We start from the raw sequence: 17,757 nt of genomic DNA on the forward strand, positions 1-17,757 counted from the left end.
TTTCGGGCAACACTAAATATCCATTCATTGATATTATTGCGCATTTTGTTACCATGCAGCCAGACAACACACTTCTCCCTGTGCGACAATATTTTCCACAAGCTTTTCCCACACAAACTGGGAGGGCAGAAAGAGTTCTCAGCTGAGCCACATCACATGATGATGCAGTAAAAGTAGCTATAATCACTCGCTTTGGTCAGTCAGCTTCCAGCTGTCCTCACAGAGAGGTGAGACTTTGCGTTAGCGATGACATCACCTCTTGAGGTGGTGTCCAGTCTGTGCTGAAGACAGGCATCTGTGCTTACTCAGGTAGACTGCCAACATAACTCTGTCACTGCCAGGCTGGCTGTCAGTGAGCTGGTGCAAGCACGCACAAGGAGAGAAATTCTGCAAGTGCACAGTGACTTGCGGTACAAATACACATGAGGCATAAAAACACACACACACAGATTTTGTATCTCTATCACATGCATGCACACACAAACATACACTCCTAGCAACTAAACTGACCACACTGCATATAAACAGTGCTGATGAACACACCAGAAGTTTAGAGTGTGAATAACCTGGAGAACAGATTGCTGCTCTCTCTCAGGCACCTTTACCATGAATCCAGACCAAATTCCAAAAACTGCCAAATGACCAATTCATCCACTTGAGTCCTTTCCAATTCAACAGATCCCTCTCATTCAACAAGAGCTGCACTACAGGGACAAGGAATGAGTCACCGTGGCAATGTTTGCAGCTCAGATGGAGAGCAAATTAAAGGAGTACAAAATGATGCAGCTGCTTTTTGCATGTGAGATCATGAGCTGCTGACCTGAAAGTCATGGCCTAAATATGTACTTTAAAATTTTCAATTTGCTGTAACAAAATATCCCCAAGCCATGTCTACAACAACATAATTGGCAGAACTAAATAGGAACATTTTAGTCATCCATGGATCACCACAAATAAGTAGAAATACGGATTATATAATTATCCAACTATAAAGCAAGGAATCTCTGCGTGTATATGAGTGTGTATGTCCTTTGCATATTTCGAGAACTGCTCCTCTGATCTACTTCACACTTAGCAGGTGTATTGCTGGGGACCCAAGGACCTGCAGTGTTGAATTTAGTACGATTTAGACAATGTTAGTCAATGTTAAATAAACAACTTAACAGCGGTCTGTGGTTCTGTGCAGCAGCGGGGCGAGGCTTCACAGAAGTCTAATGAGTGTATTTCACCAAACTTTCTGACCACGAGTACTTGCGTGTATTTTTCTTTGCCATATTAACATATAACACCAATAATGTTACTGCTTTCCTTTAATAATAGCAGTGGTGCGAATTGAGTCAAGCATGTTTTCACCTGTGTGCATTGTGTAAGTTTGCCACACTAACTTCTGAATACTAACATTTCAGAAGGCAAAACACCTCTGCTAATTAAATCCATGCTCTGTTTTATAACTGCAGTGGTTACTTCAAAGCAAGCGACTAATATGCCTATTTGGAAATTAATATATCAGCTAAGTCGGTGGTTCCCAACTGGTGGGTTGCAGTCCAAAAGTGGGTCGCGGATCCATTCTGAAAAGACCGCAAGTGACTCAAGAATGTGTCCAGTTTGTAAAAAAATACACACTTTATTTTGAAGTAAAGTAAATTTCCAACACAGAGCTTTTATTTTGTGCAGTTTCCTGCTGTAGAGTGAGTGACTAACAGACAGCTACTTGACAGGGACAACAAACTAGCTTGATGACATGGCCAAACGCAAGTATGATGCTGAATCTATTAGACTGTGTGGACCTGTGTGAACTGTGGCTGGACCAATAGGGAACCACTGCGCTAAGTGTATTTCACCAGTGTTTCTGACTGCAAGTAGCCACAACGGGTGTGTTTTTCAGGGACAGGTTTGGTGATTTTGGGGCCCCAGACAAACACCATCTTGCTTACTTTTCACATTTTGTCCATCATAAATGTACCAAACATCTGTTCAAGGTGGAGCTTAAATTCAAATATAATGCTGCATAGTTTAATCAAAATAATTAGTCATATTTTACTTGTATTTTCTGAGCAGAAACTGAATCTGCAAAAAAAACAGTAACATTTCACTGTCAGGTAAATGTACTATTAAAATGTTTTCCTCTGCAGTAGAAGAACACATTTGGTACATTTGAATGGCATATTTTTTAAGTTCATTTTGTTCTACCTAACCACCATTATTAATCTATAGCTGTTAGAGGCCCAGGTGTGTTGCTCAGGACCAAAGGAAGCACAGTGTCGAGTGTGAAGTTGTTTGTATGAGCGATTGTCAGGAAAGCTGTAAGGAGCAGTAGCACAGGCCAAACTATCAGTCCGTTCTGAATAGAGATATTATGAACGGGCACTGCTCTAGTAATTACAATAACAGATTATAACAGCCAAGTTCTAAAACTTGTGTCTTTTAAATACTTTATTTGTGATATAATCCTGATCCCAATCTATCTACTGCTGTCTCCTGCCTTTCCCACATCTTTCTCTCTCTTGTCTACAGTGTGTCACAATTACTATCAGGACATCTGCTCAGCTGGACTGACTGAGGAGGTCCTACGGCTAAAAAGCCTTTCAGCAGCAGTCCACACTGAGAACACACACAAACACGAGGCAGAGGGAACCGGAAAACAACACTTCAACTTGTTAAATTGTGGAAGACCTTAACATGCAAAGAATTGACTCACCATGCAAACAGGAGCACCGGTGTGCTGTGGATTGCCATTTAATTCGGAGCAAACCTTAACTAAATCTTGTTGTTTCACATTTTAACTTATCTAGCAATAATAGTAAAGTCATACAGGGAAAAAAGGACAATAGCAGTTTTTGTTTGAGCCTGATTTGAGCTGGCTGAGTTAAATGACAAAAATCCCACTGTCCAACAGCAGAGGCCCTATGCTGTGTTTACATGACATTAGAGTACTCCACCCACTATACATTTCACTGGCAGACAAAATAAAACTTTCTCTCTACTTCAGCACCCTGGACAGCACAGCCTCCCCCTACTCCCAGCTACTGTACAATGCAACGTTATGATAAAGAATGCAAAAAGGCTGAGCGATGTCAAATTCTAAACAAACCAGCACAACTAGTAAGAAATAGCAAAACAATATAGACCAAGGAATTCTTATCACCCTCAAGTAAAATGGACACACAGTATTTTAGGATAGGCTGAATTGCAGAACTCATTGGACTTCAGTAAATTATGGGCTGGCCTAAAACAATGCCGTGAAAAGCTTCAACTATGTTCAACATGATTTTGTTATTTAGTCCAATTTTTCACCATTTCATTGTTGTGGTAAATGAAGATCAAGTCATGTCATGTCCTATTTGCACAACCAAATCTGAACTACATATAAACTACAACCATCTGGACTGAATATAAAGTTACCACATGAAACTCCAAAGGTTGAATATATTGTTGATGTGTCTTACCTGATACATTCTGCATGGTAGTGATGGTGGTGTCGCCCACAGCTGAAGCCCCGGGAGCAGATGTGAAGAACTCGGTGTCTATCTCTGCTGCTGTGTCGTCCTCTGTCGAGAAGTCACGGGCTGGCACTGGTACTTGAGTGGTGGTCTCATCAAAGACAACCACACTTGTTTGCGATGTCACGTCTTCGGCTGAGGTTCCAACGTCAATTGGGATGGTGGCGCCTGCCACATCTGCGGATGTGGAGTCGTCCTTGTAGACGACAGCCGGTGTCTCTACATCCTGCGTTTGAGGTGAGGTTTGTGTGGCAGTGCTGGTAGTTTCTGGCGGTGCTGTGGTGGTGGTGATCTCCAACTCACTGCCAGGTCGGGTGTTACACATAAAGGTGGTGTCAGTGGGAATGGCTGAGGGAAATGTTTCATCCATACTAGTGCTGTCTGATGGGCTGGATGAGAGGTCCGGTTGGGGTGGCTGAGCAGGTGGCAGTGCCTCTGGAGCAAAACCTGTCTCAATCTCATCATAGTCTAGGAATGGTACTGTTGAATAAGGGGCGGCGGTTGAGGGTGATTCTGAGGGGCTGACCACTTCCTCGCTGGTCAGTTCAGTTGAGTCTGTTGGGGTGTCTGTGAGGTCGGTGACTGTGGTGATGATAGAATCTAGAATGGTTTCCTCAGTGTTCCCTTTTGCAAACATAGGCTCCGTGCTGAGAGAGGCGTCTGGTATGGGGACATCAGGCTGGATTGTGCTGATCTCAATGACTGAGTGATCGTCTGGCTCCTCGAAGGGTTTGTCCACAGACTCTGTGGAGTCAGTGCTCTCTGTTGTGTGCTGGGGTTCTGGGAATGTGTCACCACGGTGGGGAATGGATTCTATATAGGTTACATTACTAAAGTCATCAAAATCAAAGTCGGGTGCAGCTGTTACATCATCAGTGTCTTCATGTTCCTCTTTGATGGTGGGCGCGACTGTGGTGATTAACTCTTCTTCTTGGCCTTTCGGTGTGGGGCGAGGTGGAGTCATACTGGTAGAAAACATGGATGGATCATCTGTTGACTCTTCTGACTCCAATACAGTCTCAGATGGTGGTGTTAGCATAGTGGTGCTACTCTCGAGTAAAGGGATGGAGGTGGTGGAGCTGATGGTGGTGGTGGTGATTCCAACCATAGCCATCTCCACAAAGGAAGTCTGGTTGATCACCTGTGTCCTTCCTAAGAAAGCACAAGCAGATAAATTAAAAAGCAAATAAGATCAAAATCATCTGCCAAAAGGTATTACTACTTGAAAGGTACACCATGCAGGATTTTCTGTATATGTAGAAACGTAATCCCTCTCAATCATCCCTTATGAGCAACTAGGCCAAATATAACAAACAAGACTAAATCTGGGTTTGGCTTTTACTTTCACTTGCGCTGGCAATATTGTTTCCGAACAGTAAGTGAAAATGCCTGCACAGTATACCTTTAAATATAAAGCAGGATTGTTTAGAGACACGGACAAGATTTGCACAAAAATCCAGTGGTCAAATTTTCAATCACCTCGCTTGAATCAAATGTTACACATGCATGATGTGTAAAACAGACACAGCTATTAAATGTCATTTTCTATACCTTACATTAATGTATGCAGCAGGTGGTTTATGAGCCTTTTAAGCCAAACAGCAGTCAAAGAGCAACATGCCACAGTGGCAGCTAACAGTGCAACACTTAAAATAAATTACCCCGAGTTAAAGGTTTCCTAGAAACCTCAGAGCGAAGGACTTCCTCTCTTAATTCCTAATGTTGTTTATAACCTACACTAACACTGATTCATTCAATGTTCCCAGGAGACAGTGGAACCAGTGCTAAGTTATGGAACAGTTTGTATCTGATCCGCAATTGTTGGCAAATAAACTAAACTATCTAAAGGTTTCGGCGAGGCCAATATTATCGGGCTGATTTTCCAGTTAATAGTCTGCTTCTTGAACCTGGCTAAACTGGATAGTTTGTTGTCAGCATGGCAGATGAGGTCATTTTCAAAGTGTTCAAAAAACCAAGTGCACTCTGAATGTTTCTCTAAACATTTCCGGATCTGCCTGAAAGGACTCACATGACTGTAACAGAAGAATTAAACAGCATATAAACTTTAAGGAATCTAGTGTTGTGGTTTTGAGAGAGTTTCCCTGACTATTTTTGTCCTCTCTTGTACCCTGCGCACTGTCTCTTCTCCAACAGTTTGCTGGTCGAGTGTTTACGTGTATTTTGTCCTGTCATTGAGCAGCAGTCCCTGATTTCATCCTCTCATCTCTCAGTGATTGTCCTTAAATGCTCGCTAATTAACTTGTCTACATTTTCGTAAGGTTCCACTGAGTTAAATCCTTTAACTCCTTTATGTTTGGCCCGTGTCCTCCCATGCTCTCTCATTTACTCACACCCATAAAAAGAAACTTCGAACGCTGTCCTTGCAGACAGGCTGTGTAAAGCCAGCTGTTGACCATTACGTACTAGCCCTCTCTCTTCATGAGACTATCTCTGATGTAAGGTGTGAGACACATTTTTCCCTAACAGGAAAAAATAGGGCCTGCTCTCAGAGAGTGCATTATCTCACCAGTGCTGTTACTGGGGCCTTTTTTTCCTAAAGCCAATGTGGAGACCAATCAGAGACTAATTATCCCCCTTTTCCCTCTGCACCACCTCCTTTGCCTCCAATTTCCATGTAGTCTAACTGATGCAGGTTTACATAATTTTTTGAGATATTACTGAGAGTGGGAAAGCAGGAGTGATGGAGTGAGTCCAGCCAAACAAGGGTACTTGAAAAGCACTTAGACCGGGGCGTAAATACAACAGGACTGAGAGAGCTAATGTGGGATACACAAAGCAGGAGATGAGGGTGGCCTGTTTGTGTGCCCTCTGAACTCCATGGGGACTTATCACCGCGAGAGCTAGCATAGCTCTGGGGCAATATATGGCCGGGCAGGGGACGGCTTATCTGCCCAACCTCTCATTTGTAAAGATGGAAAGGCCAGGTCAGGGGTCACCGAGGATGACTGAATTTAGAAGTCCGCCAGTAGCTTTGTCCATTATCCAAACGTCTGCTCTGATAAGTACAAGTGAGAATGACGGAGGGCAAACTCTGACAGCGGAAATAAGATGAGAAAGGCGAAAAGGGAGTCAGATAGTGAGACTAACAAGGCTGAAAGGTGAGGTATTAGTTACTTTTGCTGCTTCTCTAAATGGTGACTGTGATCTGTCATTAAGTTTCAGCCTGGGGATACTGATTAGTTAAGAGCACTCACATTTTGAGGAGGGATTAACAACATTCTGCTAACTTCCAGTGAACCATGACGTGTCACTATTTATAAGGATCAATAGCTATATTCTCCTGTCTTCCCATTGTCAGCAATCAACATGGAGTTGTTTCCATGCTTATCTAAATGTTTCCTACAAGCCACAGAAAGATATTACAGAAAGATGAATTTCCACCATGACATTTACTTGGATTTCATAATGATGGGATTAAAAATTAATTTGTCTTTTTCCCTTTAATAAATTTGAAATTATCTAAATAAAACATTTGAATGCTGAACAGCATAAACTGTTTTAGCTGTTTCACATCATGAGTGAGGTTGTATAAGGATAGAGCTTAAGGAGCCTTGATTAGCGCAGCTGGAAGTAATAAAGATAAAAAAAAAATTAAAAAAACACAGACAGATACTGACTGTTCACAAACTCTCAAGCAAACTATTGGTCATTAATCCCCTCCATTAGAATAGGAACTGCCTCATCCATTGCTTTTAAAGTAAACACAGTTTACCACTACGATTTTACTCTCCTCTTGGCTAATTTTTTTTTGTCACAGAAACAGGCAGGAAACTTCACTGTGAGATAGTGAGGTCAACTGGACACTGCAGTCTGGACGACTTGTCTGGCACACAACATGCAATGCTCCAAGGGAAAATCTTCCCTCTAGAACAATAGACAAAAGATGAGACAGGTTGTAAGCATTTCAAAATGTTGGTCTGGTTCAGATGTGGGAATGCGTACAGTGATGCAAAGAAGCAGAAAATCAAAGGGTGGGGGAGCAGAGGCAAATAGGAGATGAGATCATAGCTCCTCACAGTCCAGGCCTGGTTTTGACAGGGAATGGTTTGTGCCTTCGACCACTGTCTGTCACTGTCGAAACCACAGTCTAAACACATACATGCAGGCAACACTTTGCTCCATGACATACTATAAATATACTAAACACTAACAACAAGACTGTGAGTGAGTTTACCTTTAAAACAATAAGCTCCAAGTTTCCTTGTCGGTTCTGGAAAGCCAGTCTGGTTTCTGTAGCGGTACATGGTCCTGACGCCGAGTAAACCTCCCCCGCATTGCATCCTGGCTCTTGCAACAGGGTGTCGTACACTGCCATCAGAGAGCCAGCCATAGTCGCATCTGTCCAGACCTTTTCGCCAGGCAGCGTGGAGCTGGCCGGGGCTTGCCAGGACTGCATTCCTCTTCTTACACTCTGCACTGGCCTCCTCCAAAGTCATCTTATGGGTCACGGGAGCATAGAACACTTCACCTGAAATAAAGATGGCAAAATGCAATGAAGAGTTAGCAAAAAGCACGAACTCAAAGGCAACAAATCATCTGCGATCATGGCAACAAAATATGATTACTCTAACTAAGCAGACACCCAGGGCAGAGGATTCAATTGTTTAACCAATCCCACAAACACTGGCATGAATCAGTGTCGTATCACTAACAGATGGAAAGTCATTCCTTATTTCATCTTTAGTTATCTGAGCTATAATCAGCTTAAAAGACTATCATAGATAGTAATCTCAAGATACAGATTTTCGGACCATTTTGACCTTTCAGAAGAAACGTAGCCCAAAAACAGCTGACCAAAGTCACAGCTGTGCAGGGCACAGACCCAAAATATCTCCCACCGATCATATTTAGGAAAACAGTAGTTCATTCATTATATTAATCTGAGGTGGGATAGCAATGCAGACAATGCGCCGAGCCTGTCAATGAATGTGTCTGTACTTCAGGACATTATGTTTCCCCCCCAGGGTGAGTGAACAAGATTACACCTTCTATGTTTCCTTCCCTCAAGCTGTTCGTGTGAGGGTCTTTTCCTCAGAAAGGTCACTGCACTGTGACAATTATGAGGATTGGTCTTTGCCTGCAGGATAACATAAGTGAAAGACTACAGAAGGGCAAGATCTTAATTGAAACCAAACAACATTACAAAAAGGGATGTCTGACTGACTACATGTTTTCAGTTAGTCTTGGGCGTAACGTTTCAAATATCCAGTGTTGGTTTCATCCCATTGATTTACAATGGCACTGAGATTAGGAGATGCTTTCCACCCAGACATGTCCTCCTTCTTAAAAGTAGAAAACAACATGAAATCCTGCACAAACATTTTAACAACCAAAGTTAACTGTTTTTACATGGTCGTTTTATTGGACATTGTCTGCCCTTTAAAATATATCAGTGTTTACCAGAAAGTTATTGGTTATAATAATAAACTTTTTTTTTTTATCTACACCTCAAACTCTTCTAAACTACATGATTATAAAACCAATTTTAACTCATCGTGCATCCTAAAGCCACCATAGATTTAAACTAAATTGCTATGGTTAGCTAAAAGCCTTTGCTATTTCCATCAGCTTCAAACGACATCAAACCACATCAGCCAAACATGTCTGTTTTCGTACAACATATAAAAGGACCAAAAACTGAGCTGACATTAATTAACATTACTATATTAAATATCCAGGGCATTGTGGTGTGCCGGCATAATGATGTAACCACAATGTCCCCGGGTCATTTCCAGAAGAAGACCTTATAGCACGTCATTCCCCTCCATGATTTGGGTCAATCTCTGCTTTAAACTATCTATTTAAGGCAAAAAGTGCATTATGCAACTTTAAATCACTAATTAATACACACACTAATGATCCAAATCAGTAAATCAAAGCAGTTAACTCTTAACTTGAGAGTTTTCATGTATCTGTGTGACACAAAAAAGGGATCAACTATCTGTCATGCACAACTGGTCCAGAATACAGTGAGGTCAAAGCTGCATGTATAGTTTCTTGGAAAGAGTGAGGCGCTAAGTGGAAGACGTATGTGCGTGTCCCTGGTGGCTGTGGGGCGGGGTGACGTTCCCTGGCTGACACCATTGTCTACATCTGCTTAATAACCCAAATAATACAAATGTCATAGTACTGACTGATGGCTTCACATTCAGAACGAATAGATTTGAAACTTGTGCCGAAATAATTGAAACTAATGTTATGGGCTGTAGCAGAGCTGCACTGTATGAATCCCAGATAAGACGAGCAACTACAGAGGCCTGACTGGAGTTAAAGATGTGTCAAGAGGGATGTTAACGCTCATAAAACGCTTTAAGTGGAGTTGAGTCCATCAGCAGTAACAAGCTGGATAATGAACACAGACGGAGGCTGCTGGCTTAGATGTGAGGACTTCCCATAAACAGTGCCAAAGAAATTTAAAACCCCATTATCACATTTTGGTTGCAGACTTCTTCAAAAAACCATTATGGTGAAGAATGAATTTCACTTTCTGCTCTAGAGTCAAATTATTAGGAGCTCCTCTTTAACTCCCTTTATGCAACACATGGAACAGTTTGGCACGACAAAATATTTAAAAGATCACACATTGTCACCAACGCAGTATTCAAACAAAACAATTAAGCTTATTTTCACAGTGGTTTTATGAGCTATTAAAGTCATTTGCTTTGGCACTGTGATCAGTTGGAGGTTTCGTCATCTCAGAGGGCGTGCCAGCGCCTCTATGCAACACCTCATCGCTTAGAACAAGAAAAGCCTCATTTTGTGGCTGACTCACCATCAAGTCTGTCTACGTAACAGTATACATCATAGGTGTCCGTGGGTTTCTTGGTCCCATATGACCTAACGCCAGGTGCGGTCTTTAGGTTGCCATAGCAGCCCTCCCTTGGCCTTCTAATGGGGTATCTGTACAGACAGAAAAGCAAACATTTTATGATTATAGCACATAGGTATATTATAGAACTGTTTTGTCTGAAAGAAATGACTTTATGGCAGCTAACCTCACTGTCTGGTCGGCAATCCAGCCAGCATCACATTGGTCAAAGCCATCCTCATAGGCTGCTTTCAGTTGGTCATATGTAGCAATGGTTGCTCCAATGTTTTGGCAAGCCTTGACAGCCTTCTGGTAGTCCAAAGTGTACCTGCTGGTGTTTGCTCGGTAGTGAAACACAACACCTGGCAACAAACAGAAGAAAAAAAATGACCATCTAAAAGTGAAACTTAATGAAGTGTCGTATAGAAACAAGAACATAGTGATCTGGAATTCATCAGCATAATTTCAGCGCTGTAAATTATGTCAAATGTCTTATAAAGCACACACCATGGGTGAAATAATTGAGTCTCCCAGCTTCTTTGGAAAGAAGGAACTTTGCAATAAACCAAAAGGATAAGCAAAATAGTCTACAGTTCACCACAAATGAACAAGATAAGTGCAGATGATGCCATGGCCCTGAAATCCCCATATTTGTGGACAGCAAACAGACGCAGAAGATATGATTGATAGACCTAATTAACATTGCAGATAGTTGGAAAAGAGGTTGTGCAGATTGTAAAGCAGTGAAAACCAAAACTATCCCAGTGTCCCCCCACCCCACCCATGTTTTCTACATCCCCAAAACATGAGTTATATCTCCCAGAATACTTCTCAAGTGACACTTAGAGTGCACATAATGACACTAGGTAAGGGCCCCCCTCCTCCCACGAAGAGTGCTGCACTAATGTTGCATCATCATATAGATAATTTGACACTTGTGTAAATTTGAGGAGGGATATTGGGGAATGTTGTTATCACTAAATAAAGGCGAAGTAAAAAGGTTTGGTAACACCCACTGAGAGGAAAGTCCCCACTGACAAGGTGGCACCCAAGATGACAGGGATGGGTGAGGTTATAACACAGCTTTTCTTCTGCCAACATGTGGAATACCATCCGTATTTGGGCTCCAATGGCTTATTGGGTTAGATAGCTGAACACTGGAATTAAAACACTGCAGTACTTGGTATGGACAGGGACCCAGATTCTCATCTCTTCTTAAGAGTGTGTCGGCTCTAAAATAAGAACTGCAAACTGTGGTTACTCTGCGTAACTACCGGGTAGCTGCTGCTATCAAAGTAAGCAGAAGGGCGCCCGTAGTTCTTTCATATCGTTTACATTTCTATCACCACTTGTATTGCGTTTCACTATTATTAAACCCTTGCAGCAATCCCCCTCTACGTTCAGAGAATGTTGGGGAAGCAAGTTTAGATTCTTTTGTATGACGGAGGAAGGATATCATGAATGTCTCACCATCCACATCGAGGTTAACTGTATCCTGGGTGTCCTCAATGCCGTACATGACCTCACATCGATAGGTGCCAGCATCGCTGGCACGCAGCTTGACCATTGTCAACGAGGCGTCACCTACATCCTCAGGGTGACTGGGCACTGATACACGGTTCCTGTAGATGGAGCCTATTTTGATGACGCCATTCTGCGCCACCAGCACTGTGGATTCATTTTCTCCATTTATTTTGGTCCATTTGATCCGCAAGTAATCTCTGCTATAAACGACAGTTCCATTGGGACTGATCACCGGTGCTGAGGTTGGGATGATGGAGAAGAAGCAGGGAAGACTGACCTTCCCCGAGAGCGACCCAGTGACCGGTTTGATTATCGATAATGTGTTGAAGGCTGAAAGAAGAAAAGCAAAAGGGTTAAATGCATTTTCAAATCATACAGACACACTCACTACTGTATTATTACTGTATCATACTGTAAATGTCTTCTGTTAACTCTAATTCTACCATATGCAAGTAGACACTATAAACTGCCCGACTCATTCACCGTACATTGACGGGGTGTGACAACTACACCCAGCCTAATAAAAGAAAACATGCATCATGGCCCACAAGTGGCTCTTGGAAAGTCAAACCTCATCCTTAAAATGATGGGTGTGGGAACACATTCAACACTGACGGCAGTGTATGTTCAGCATGTCTGTATGGAGATGAGTGGTTAAAAAGTGGAGTAATGGCTGCATCAGTTCATGTCAGGCCACTGCTGAGTTCTGTGCATGTTAGTTTTCTTTCTGCAATAATCCCTCCTTCACCTACATGATGATGACAGGTAGACCCACATAAAACAAAGTGAGATATGTCATCAGCGTGCTGCACACTGGGCATTATTACGTATCTCCCATCTCGTGACCTCCTACTCTATTCTCAGTTGAAGATTACCGATGTTCCGCACCTACGTCGCCGCTCTGAGTAAAGATATTTAATCTATTCCCACAGTCTGAATACACTGCAACCAGTGATGAATTACACTACGGCTTAACCAGACGTGGTTAACTGATACTGTGTGTAATCCCCCCCCCCCCACCGTGGTCTGTCCGCAGTTAAAGCTGACTGTATCCGAGTCTCACGCCACTTCTATGTGATGAAGCAATGCAGAGGGGATGTCAGACAGGACGCCAGACACAAATAAATGGTAACAGGCTGAATCACGCTTGCCCTGCAGAGGGGCAGAATTAACCTTTTTCTTTCTTCGAGAGGGGGGTTGCGGGTGTCACAGGGAACAATGTGGGGAATGCTCTAGTCTGGAATCAGCGGTGGGACAGCCCCAGAGGCATGTGTGCTTTAACAGAGGGCCTTATTAGGATGAGGGAAGAAACCAGCTGTTATTTCCAGCCTGGGAGTCTAATTGAAAGGTGTCCATCCATACCCAGAGACCAGAAGGGGGCCAGGATGTCCAGGGGGACCAGCGGGGCCCGAAACGCAAACCTCATTGGCCAACACTGTCATCTTCACCTTTGAGTAAAGTGTCGCAGGTTTCACAGGAAGAAGACCGGAAGGGTCTTATCACAGACTGCTACTTTAAGAGCAGAGTGAAACCGTAATGCTGCGAGGCACCGCTGACACATCAGTCAGTTTGCTGCAGATAAGCCGTAGAGTACGGACGCCAGCTGAATGTGAACATGTCAAATGACTTTACTTTGGCGGAACTTACTGAGATGGACAGGGTACGAGAATAAGTGAGGGTTAGGGAGAGAGGGAGGGAGATAAAGAAATTAAGACAGATGGGGAGAGTTGGGGAGGAGGAGGAGGAGGAGGAGGAGGAGGAGGAGGAGGGAAGCATTTACTCATTCAAAACTTACCTGTCACAGTTGCAGCTTCACAGAGACAGTATAACCACAGGATATACTTTATATGGTGTATCATCTGTGGGAAAAATTAAAAATGTGCATTAGGAAACAACTCATACAAGGTCTTTACATTTTATGGTATTTCTTTTACATTTACTTTCTATTTATTTTGTGCATCCACATACATTTTTCAGTAACAAAGATAAGTATAAAGATCTTTTCAGTCATGTACAGGCTAGAGAAGAATTAAATGGTGTAACATCTATTCTTAATCTGAAAATTGCAAAAATAAATATTAAATATACAGACTTCCATCCTTTATTTAACAAATACATACATAATCTTAACTTTTACCAATATAAATAAACTTTTATAAAGATTTTTTTCTACTATAGTTAATAATACAACAAATTAAAAATATGCTAACACTTTAAAAAGCTCCTAAATGCAAAGGACATCACATTTACCTGTGATAATGCATTCACTGGACACAGATTTTCAGATTTAGAGATAAGACGTGGATGCAAATAAATAAATAAATAATAGCAATAATTAATGACCCAAGCTTGTGTTTTCAGTGATTTGAGGTAAAACCTCCTGTGGGGTCGGACTGCAGAGCTTCTGGAGACAGGAGGACAGGAGCAGTGAGCCCCCTGTCCTCATTTCCACCCCACTGTATAAACACAAGTGGTGGGTCGCAGTGTGAGCTGCAAACTGTTGTACTCCATTAAAACGAGACACTCACTCTATATAATGGCAATGGGTGATGACAAAAGATCAAAATATTTTGGTGTGGAGTCTGTGATTGTGACTTAGTCTATCCCAAGTCAGCGGACCCACCCTAATGGAAAGTAAATAAAATGATTGGGGAGACAGTAAGAGATGGATGCCCAGGTTTAATAATGCTGCATCTGCTACTGCATGTGTGTTTCAGATTTATGTAAAAGTATCTTTTATACTGGAGGAGAGGTGTGCGTAAACTGCAGGCAGTGGCAGAAGGGTTTCTAGGAAATCGAAAAAAAAGAGTCATTCAAAGAAAGAGCACTAAAGCATCTCACTGGCGTGTAATTGATAGCAGATTTTTGGAGCCAGTGGTCCTTTATGTGCAACTCGGAGATGCTCAACAATAAATATCTGCTATGGGAATTAAAATGCTGATTTTGTCATAAAGTTAGGAGCTGACTGAAAACTTTTTTGCTTCGGTGCCGTTTCGGAGACTTTTTTCCTTTTTTCTTTCCTCCACAGAAACACTTGTTGCTTGTTCAAAAGAAATACGACTAATATGGTATTAAATAATCCAAATTTAAATTGTAAAGTGTTAATTTGTCACTTAAACTGTGGAGTAATCCCCGATTCGCGGGGCAGACTTCGGAAATTCACTTGCCTCACTCGGCAGCAACAGTGTAGGTTATCTGAGGACAACACGGCATCACTGGGTGCGACCATGTTAAACAATTTCTAGACTGCCAAGTTAACCGAAATATATTTATTTGTTTATGTGCCTCTATATCATAATGTAATATATTTAGAAAACACTCAACCAATTATCGCATCCATTGCCAGTTATCTGGTTTACAGCAATAATCTCAAATCATAGTTCATTTCAGACTGAATAAAAAAACAAAAATGAAAAATACTTACGTTGACATGTGTTTCATTCCATAAAATACACAAATATCGATATATGTCCTTAAATCCAGTTAGTCCCAGTGCGTAACATGGGTGCGTAAAAAGTGCCCAAATATGTCCACTCCAAGTCGGCGCAGCAGCACTTATCTCCCCGGTGCGCCTTTCTCTTCCTCTTGATGCTCCAGAGTTGCAGTCCCACCTCGGGATGATCCTGGTCCTGAGCAGAGCGAAAGAAACCGTGAAGTGCTGGCAAGGAACAAGTTCAATTTTGCCTAACGCACACTGTTATTTCGTCAGTGTCAGAGAGGAGGGGCAGAGTGCCCATCTGAAAAGTGAATGAGACACCTTGGAGAGGAGGGCGGGGGGGGACTTAATTTGGTCCTGTGTCTGAAAGGTGTACTCTCATCCAATCAGACTGATCCGAAATCACGTGGCTCATTTGTGCAGGTAATATGTCATTTTAGAGTCAGTGCGTCTTCACTCCAGACAAGTTCCAAATCTGATGTTTCCACATGAGAAATGACTGATGCCAAACACAAACCTTTATCATAAGTGTGTCATTATATATTATCTCGTTATATGGCTTGCTATATGAGCTACAAATATAATCAACAACCTTTGATGGTTAGGTTTCTTGTTGATGCCCTGTGCAGGGCGCACCAATCGTCTCCAAGTGTGCGCAATGGAAACGGGGTGGTGCAGACATGTCTCTGGTTGAATTTGAGTCACAGCCGACTGTTTGTTCCAACAACACATTTCTGTCAATAATATGAGGGAGTGCTTCCCATCCACCCCATTCAGCCACTCTGGACAGTTTGGGACAGTTTGTGTGAAGAAAAATAGAGTTAATCTAAAATGAAAATGGGTGCTCTCTGATTAACACGACTACCTGACTGCAGTCAGGAATCAGTGGTTAACTGTTAATTGTTGGCTTTTCCACACGGGGGAGAGGCCGGACAGTTTATCAACTCTTGCCTAATAATCACTACGATTGGCTACTGCTACATAGGTAGGAGGGCTCAGCTGAGGGAGTTGTGTGTCTGTGTGTGCGCGAGAGCGTGTGTGCATGTCTTTGTGGTAGGTAATCTTTTGCCTGGCAGTGATTATAACTCCCAGCAGTGTGGCATGAGACGTGTCTCTTCCGGTTTGTCTTAACAGGACAACAACTAATTTGAATGTGCCTGATAAAGAGTTAAAGTCTACATTATTAGTGAGACAAAAAACAATGACACAGAAAAATCCGATTTGTTGTTTATCTATGGGAAAAGGCAAAATGGTGTTCAGTGCAAACATTGCTTATGTAGTATGTATATATTTTTTTAATTTCTCTGAGGTATAGCAACCAGTTTCACCGACTTTAAAGATCCTGGTGATCTGATGATGATCTATGTTGGGGGTTCAGTGCATGAGGAATTCTCTTTGTGCCAATGACAGTTTACTTACCTTAAATAAAATATTCAAAAGTAGACTTACCCATGCTTGAATGGGCCTACTAAATATTCTGGGCACTCTGTAAGATTGAAAATGTATAGCTAGCTGTGTGAAATTTTGCTATCATTTGGTTTACAATAACACAATGCAGCAACTGTGTGGTAATACTGCATAGCAAATGGCACTTGTCAAGGTAAAAATTATTGACTCTGAATCAATTTGTTCAGTGCATAAACTAATCACCATTTATCTCAGCTTAGTTCATTTCAAGAATGATGGGAAAAATATTTTTTTCCACCATCATACTTGGCAAAGGAGCCTTTTTTTAACAGCTCACTGTTAGGTGAGGTTATATGAGGTTATACGATGGCACCATGTTTATAGTGTCCCCTAATGACAGCCTGAGAGACATACAGGCTTCTGCATGTGAATCAAACTGATGTGCAGGTCTGGCTGCCGAGTCCAGCGGGACAGACTAATTGTTCAAAATCATGGTGTTGCCTTCTGAAGGCGTTCACGCCAGCTGAGAGCCGGAGCAGAGGTGATAAGCCTCTAGCACAGAAGATGGCCCTTGAAGCCCCAGGGCCCTTGTAAAAAAAAAAAAAAGTTGTAGGTGCCTTTTCCATACCTGTGTGCATTGTAATCATCTCAGGGGCTTTGCACCGGTTACCCACAATACATCTCTCCGCTGCAAGGCTGGACTGGTCTGAACAGCAGGACTCTGAGAGAGAGAAGAGACGAGAGCAGTGCTGGGTGAGACGGAAAGGAAAGGCTGGAGATAACAGGTTGTCAATTTCGACTCATTTCCTATCTGGCATGTACAACCTGCCACTTAGTGTGGCATTAAGTCTCCATTAGACAATTGGAAAATGACATGAACACACCGTGATCAAAAGCGGTTTGAGACATGTTTGTACTCTGTGCATGCAGAGAAACACAAAGGTGCACGTATCGCAATCACTAACTCTGACAAAGACAGATTGCGTTCAGAAGTCACAGCTCCAGGAAACAGGTTTTATACTTAAAGACCTGACAAAGAGCTCAAACTGACCTGATTTTGA

The 17,757-nt window shown here is 42.2% G+C and overlaps 1 protein-coding gene across 1 annotated transcript in view; it reads right to left on the bottom strand.

Annotated features, from left to right (window-relative positions):
- The window catches only part of LOC125889953 (versican core protein-like), a 63,946-nt gene extending 46,602 nt beyond the window's left edge, over window positions 1–17,344 (bottom strand). Inside the window, exons 1-7 of the mRNA XM_049578261.1 lie at window positions 17,325–17,344; window positions 15,278–15,482; window positions 13,649–13,712; window positions 11,800–12,183; window positions 10,517–10,691; window positions 10,294–10,421; window positions 7,696–7,989 (exon numbers count right to left, since the gene is read on the bottom strand). Coding sequence (XP_049434218.1) covers window positions 7,696–7,989; window positions 10,294–10,421; window positions 10,517–10,691; window positions 11,800–12,183; window positions 13,649–13,712 — 1,045 coding nt within the window. The 5' untranslated portion in view covers window positions 15,278–15,482; window positions 17,325–17,344. The remainder of the gene's footprint in view (window positions 1–7,695; window positions 7,990–10,293; window positions 10,422–10,516; window positions 10,692–11,799; window positions 12,184–13,648; window positions 13,713–15,277; window positions 15,483–17,324) is intronic.
- Between the last annotated feature and the right edge of the window lie 413 nt (window positions 17,345–17,757).

This window comes from Epinephelus fuscoguttatus, linkage group LG6 (genome assembly GCF_011397635.1).
Source record: "Epinephelus fuscoguttatus linkage group LG6, E.fuscoguttatus.final_Chr_v1".
Taxonomy (NCBI): domain Eukaryota; kingdom Metazoa; phylum Chordata; class Actinopteri; order Perciformes; family Serranidae; genus Epinephelus; species Epinephelus fuscoguttatus.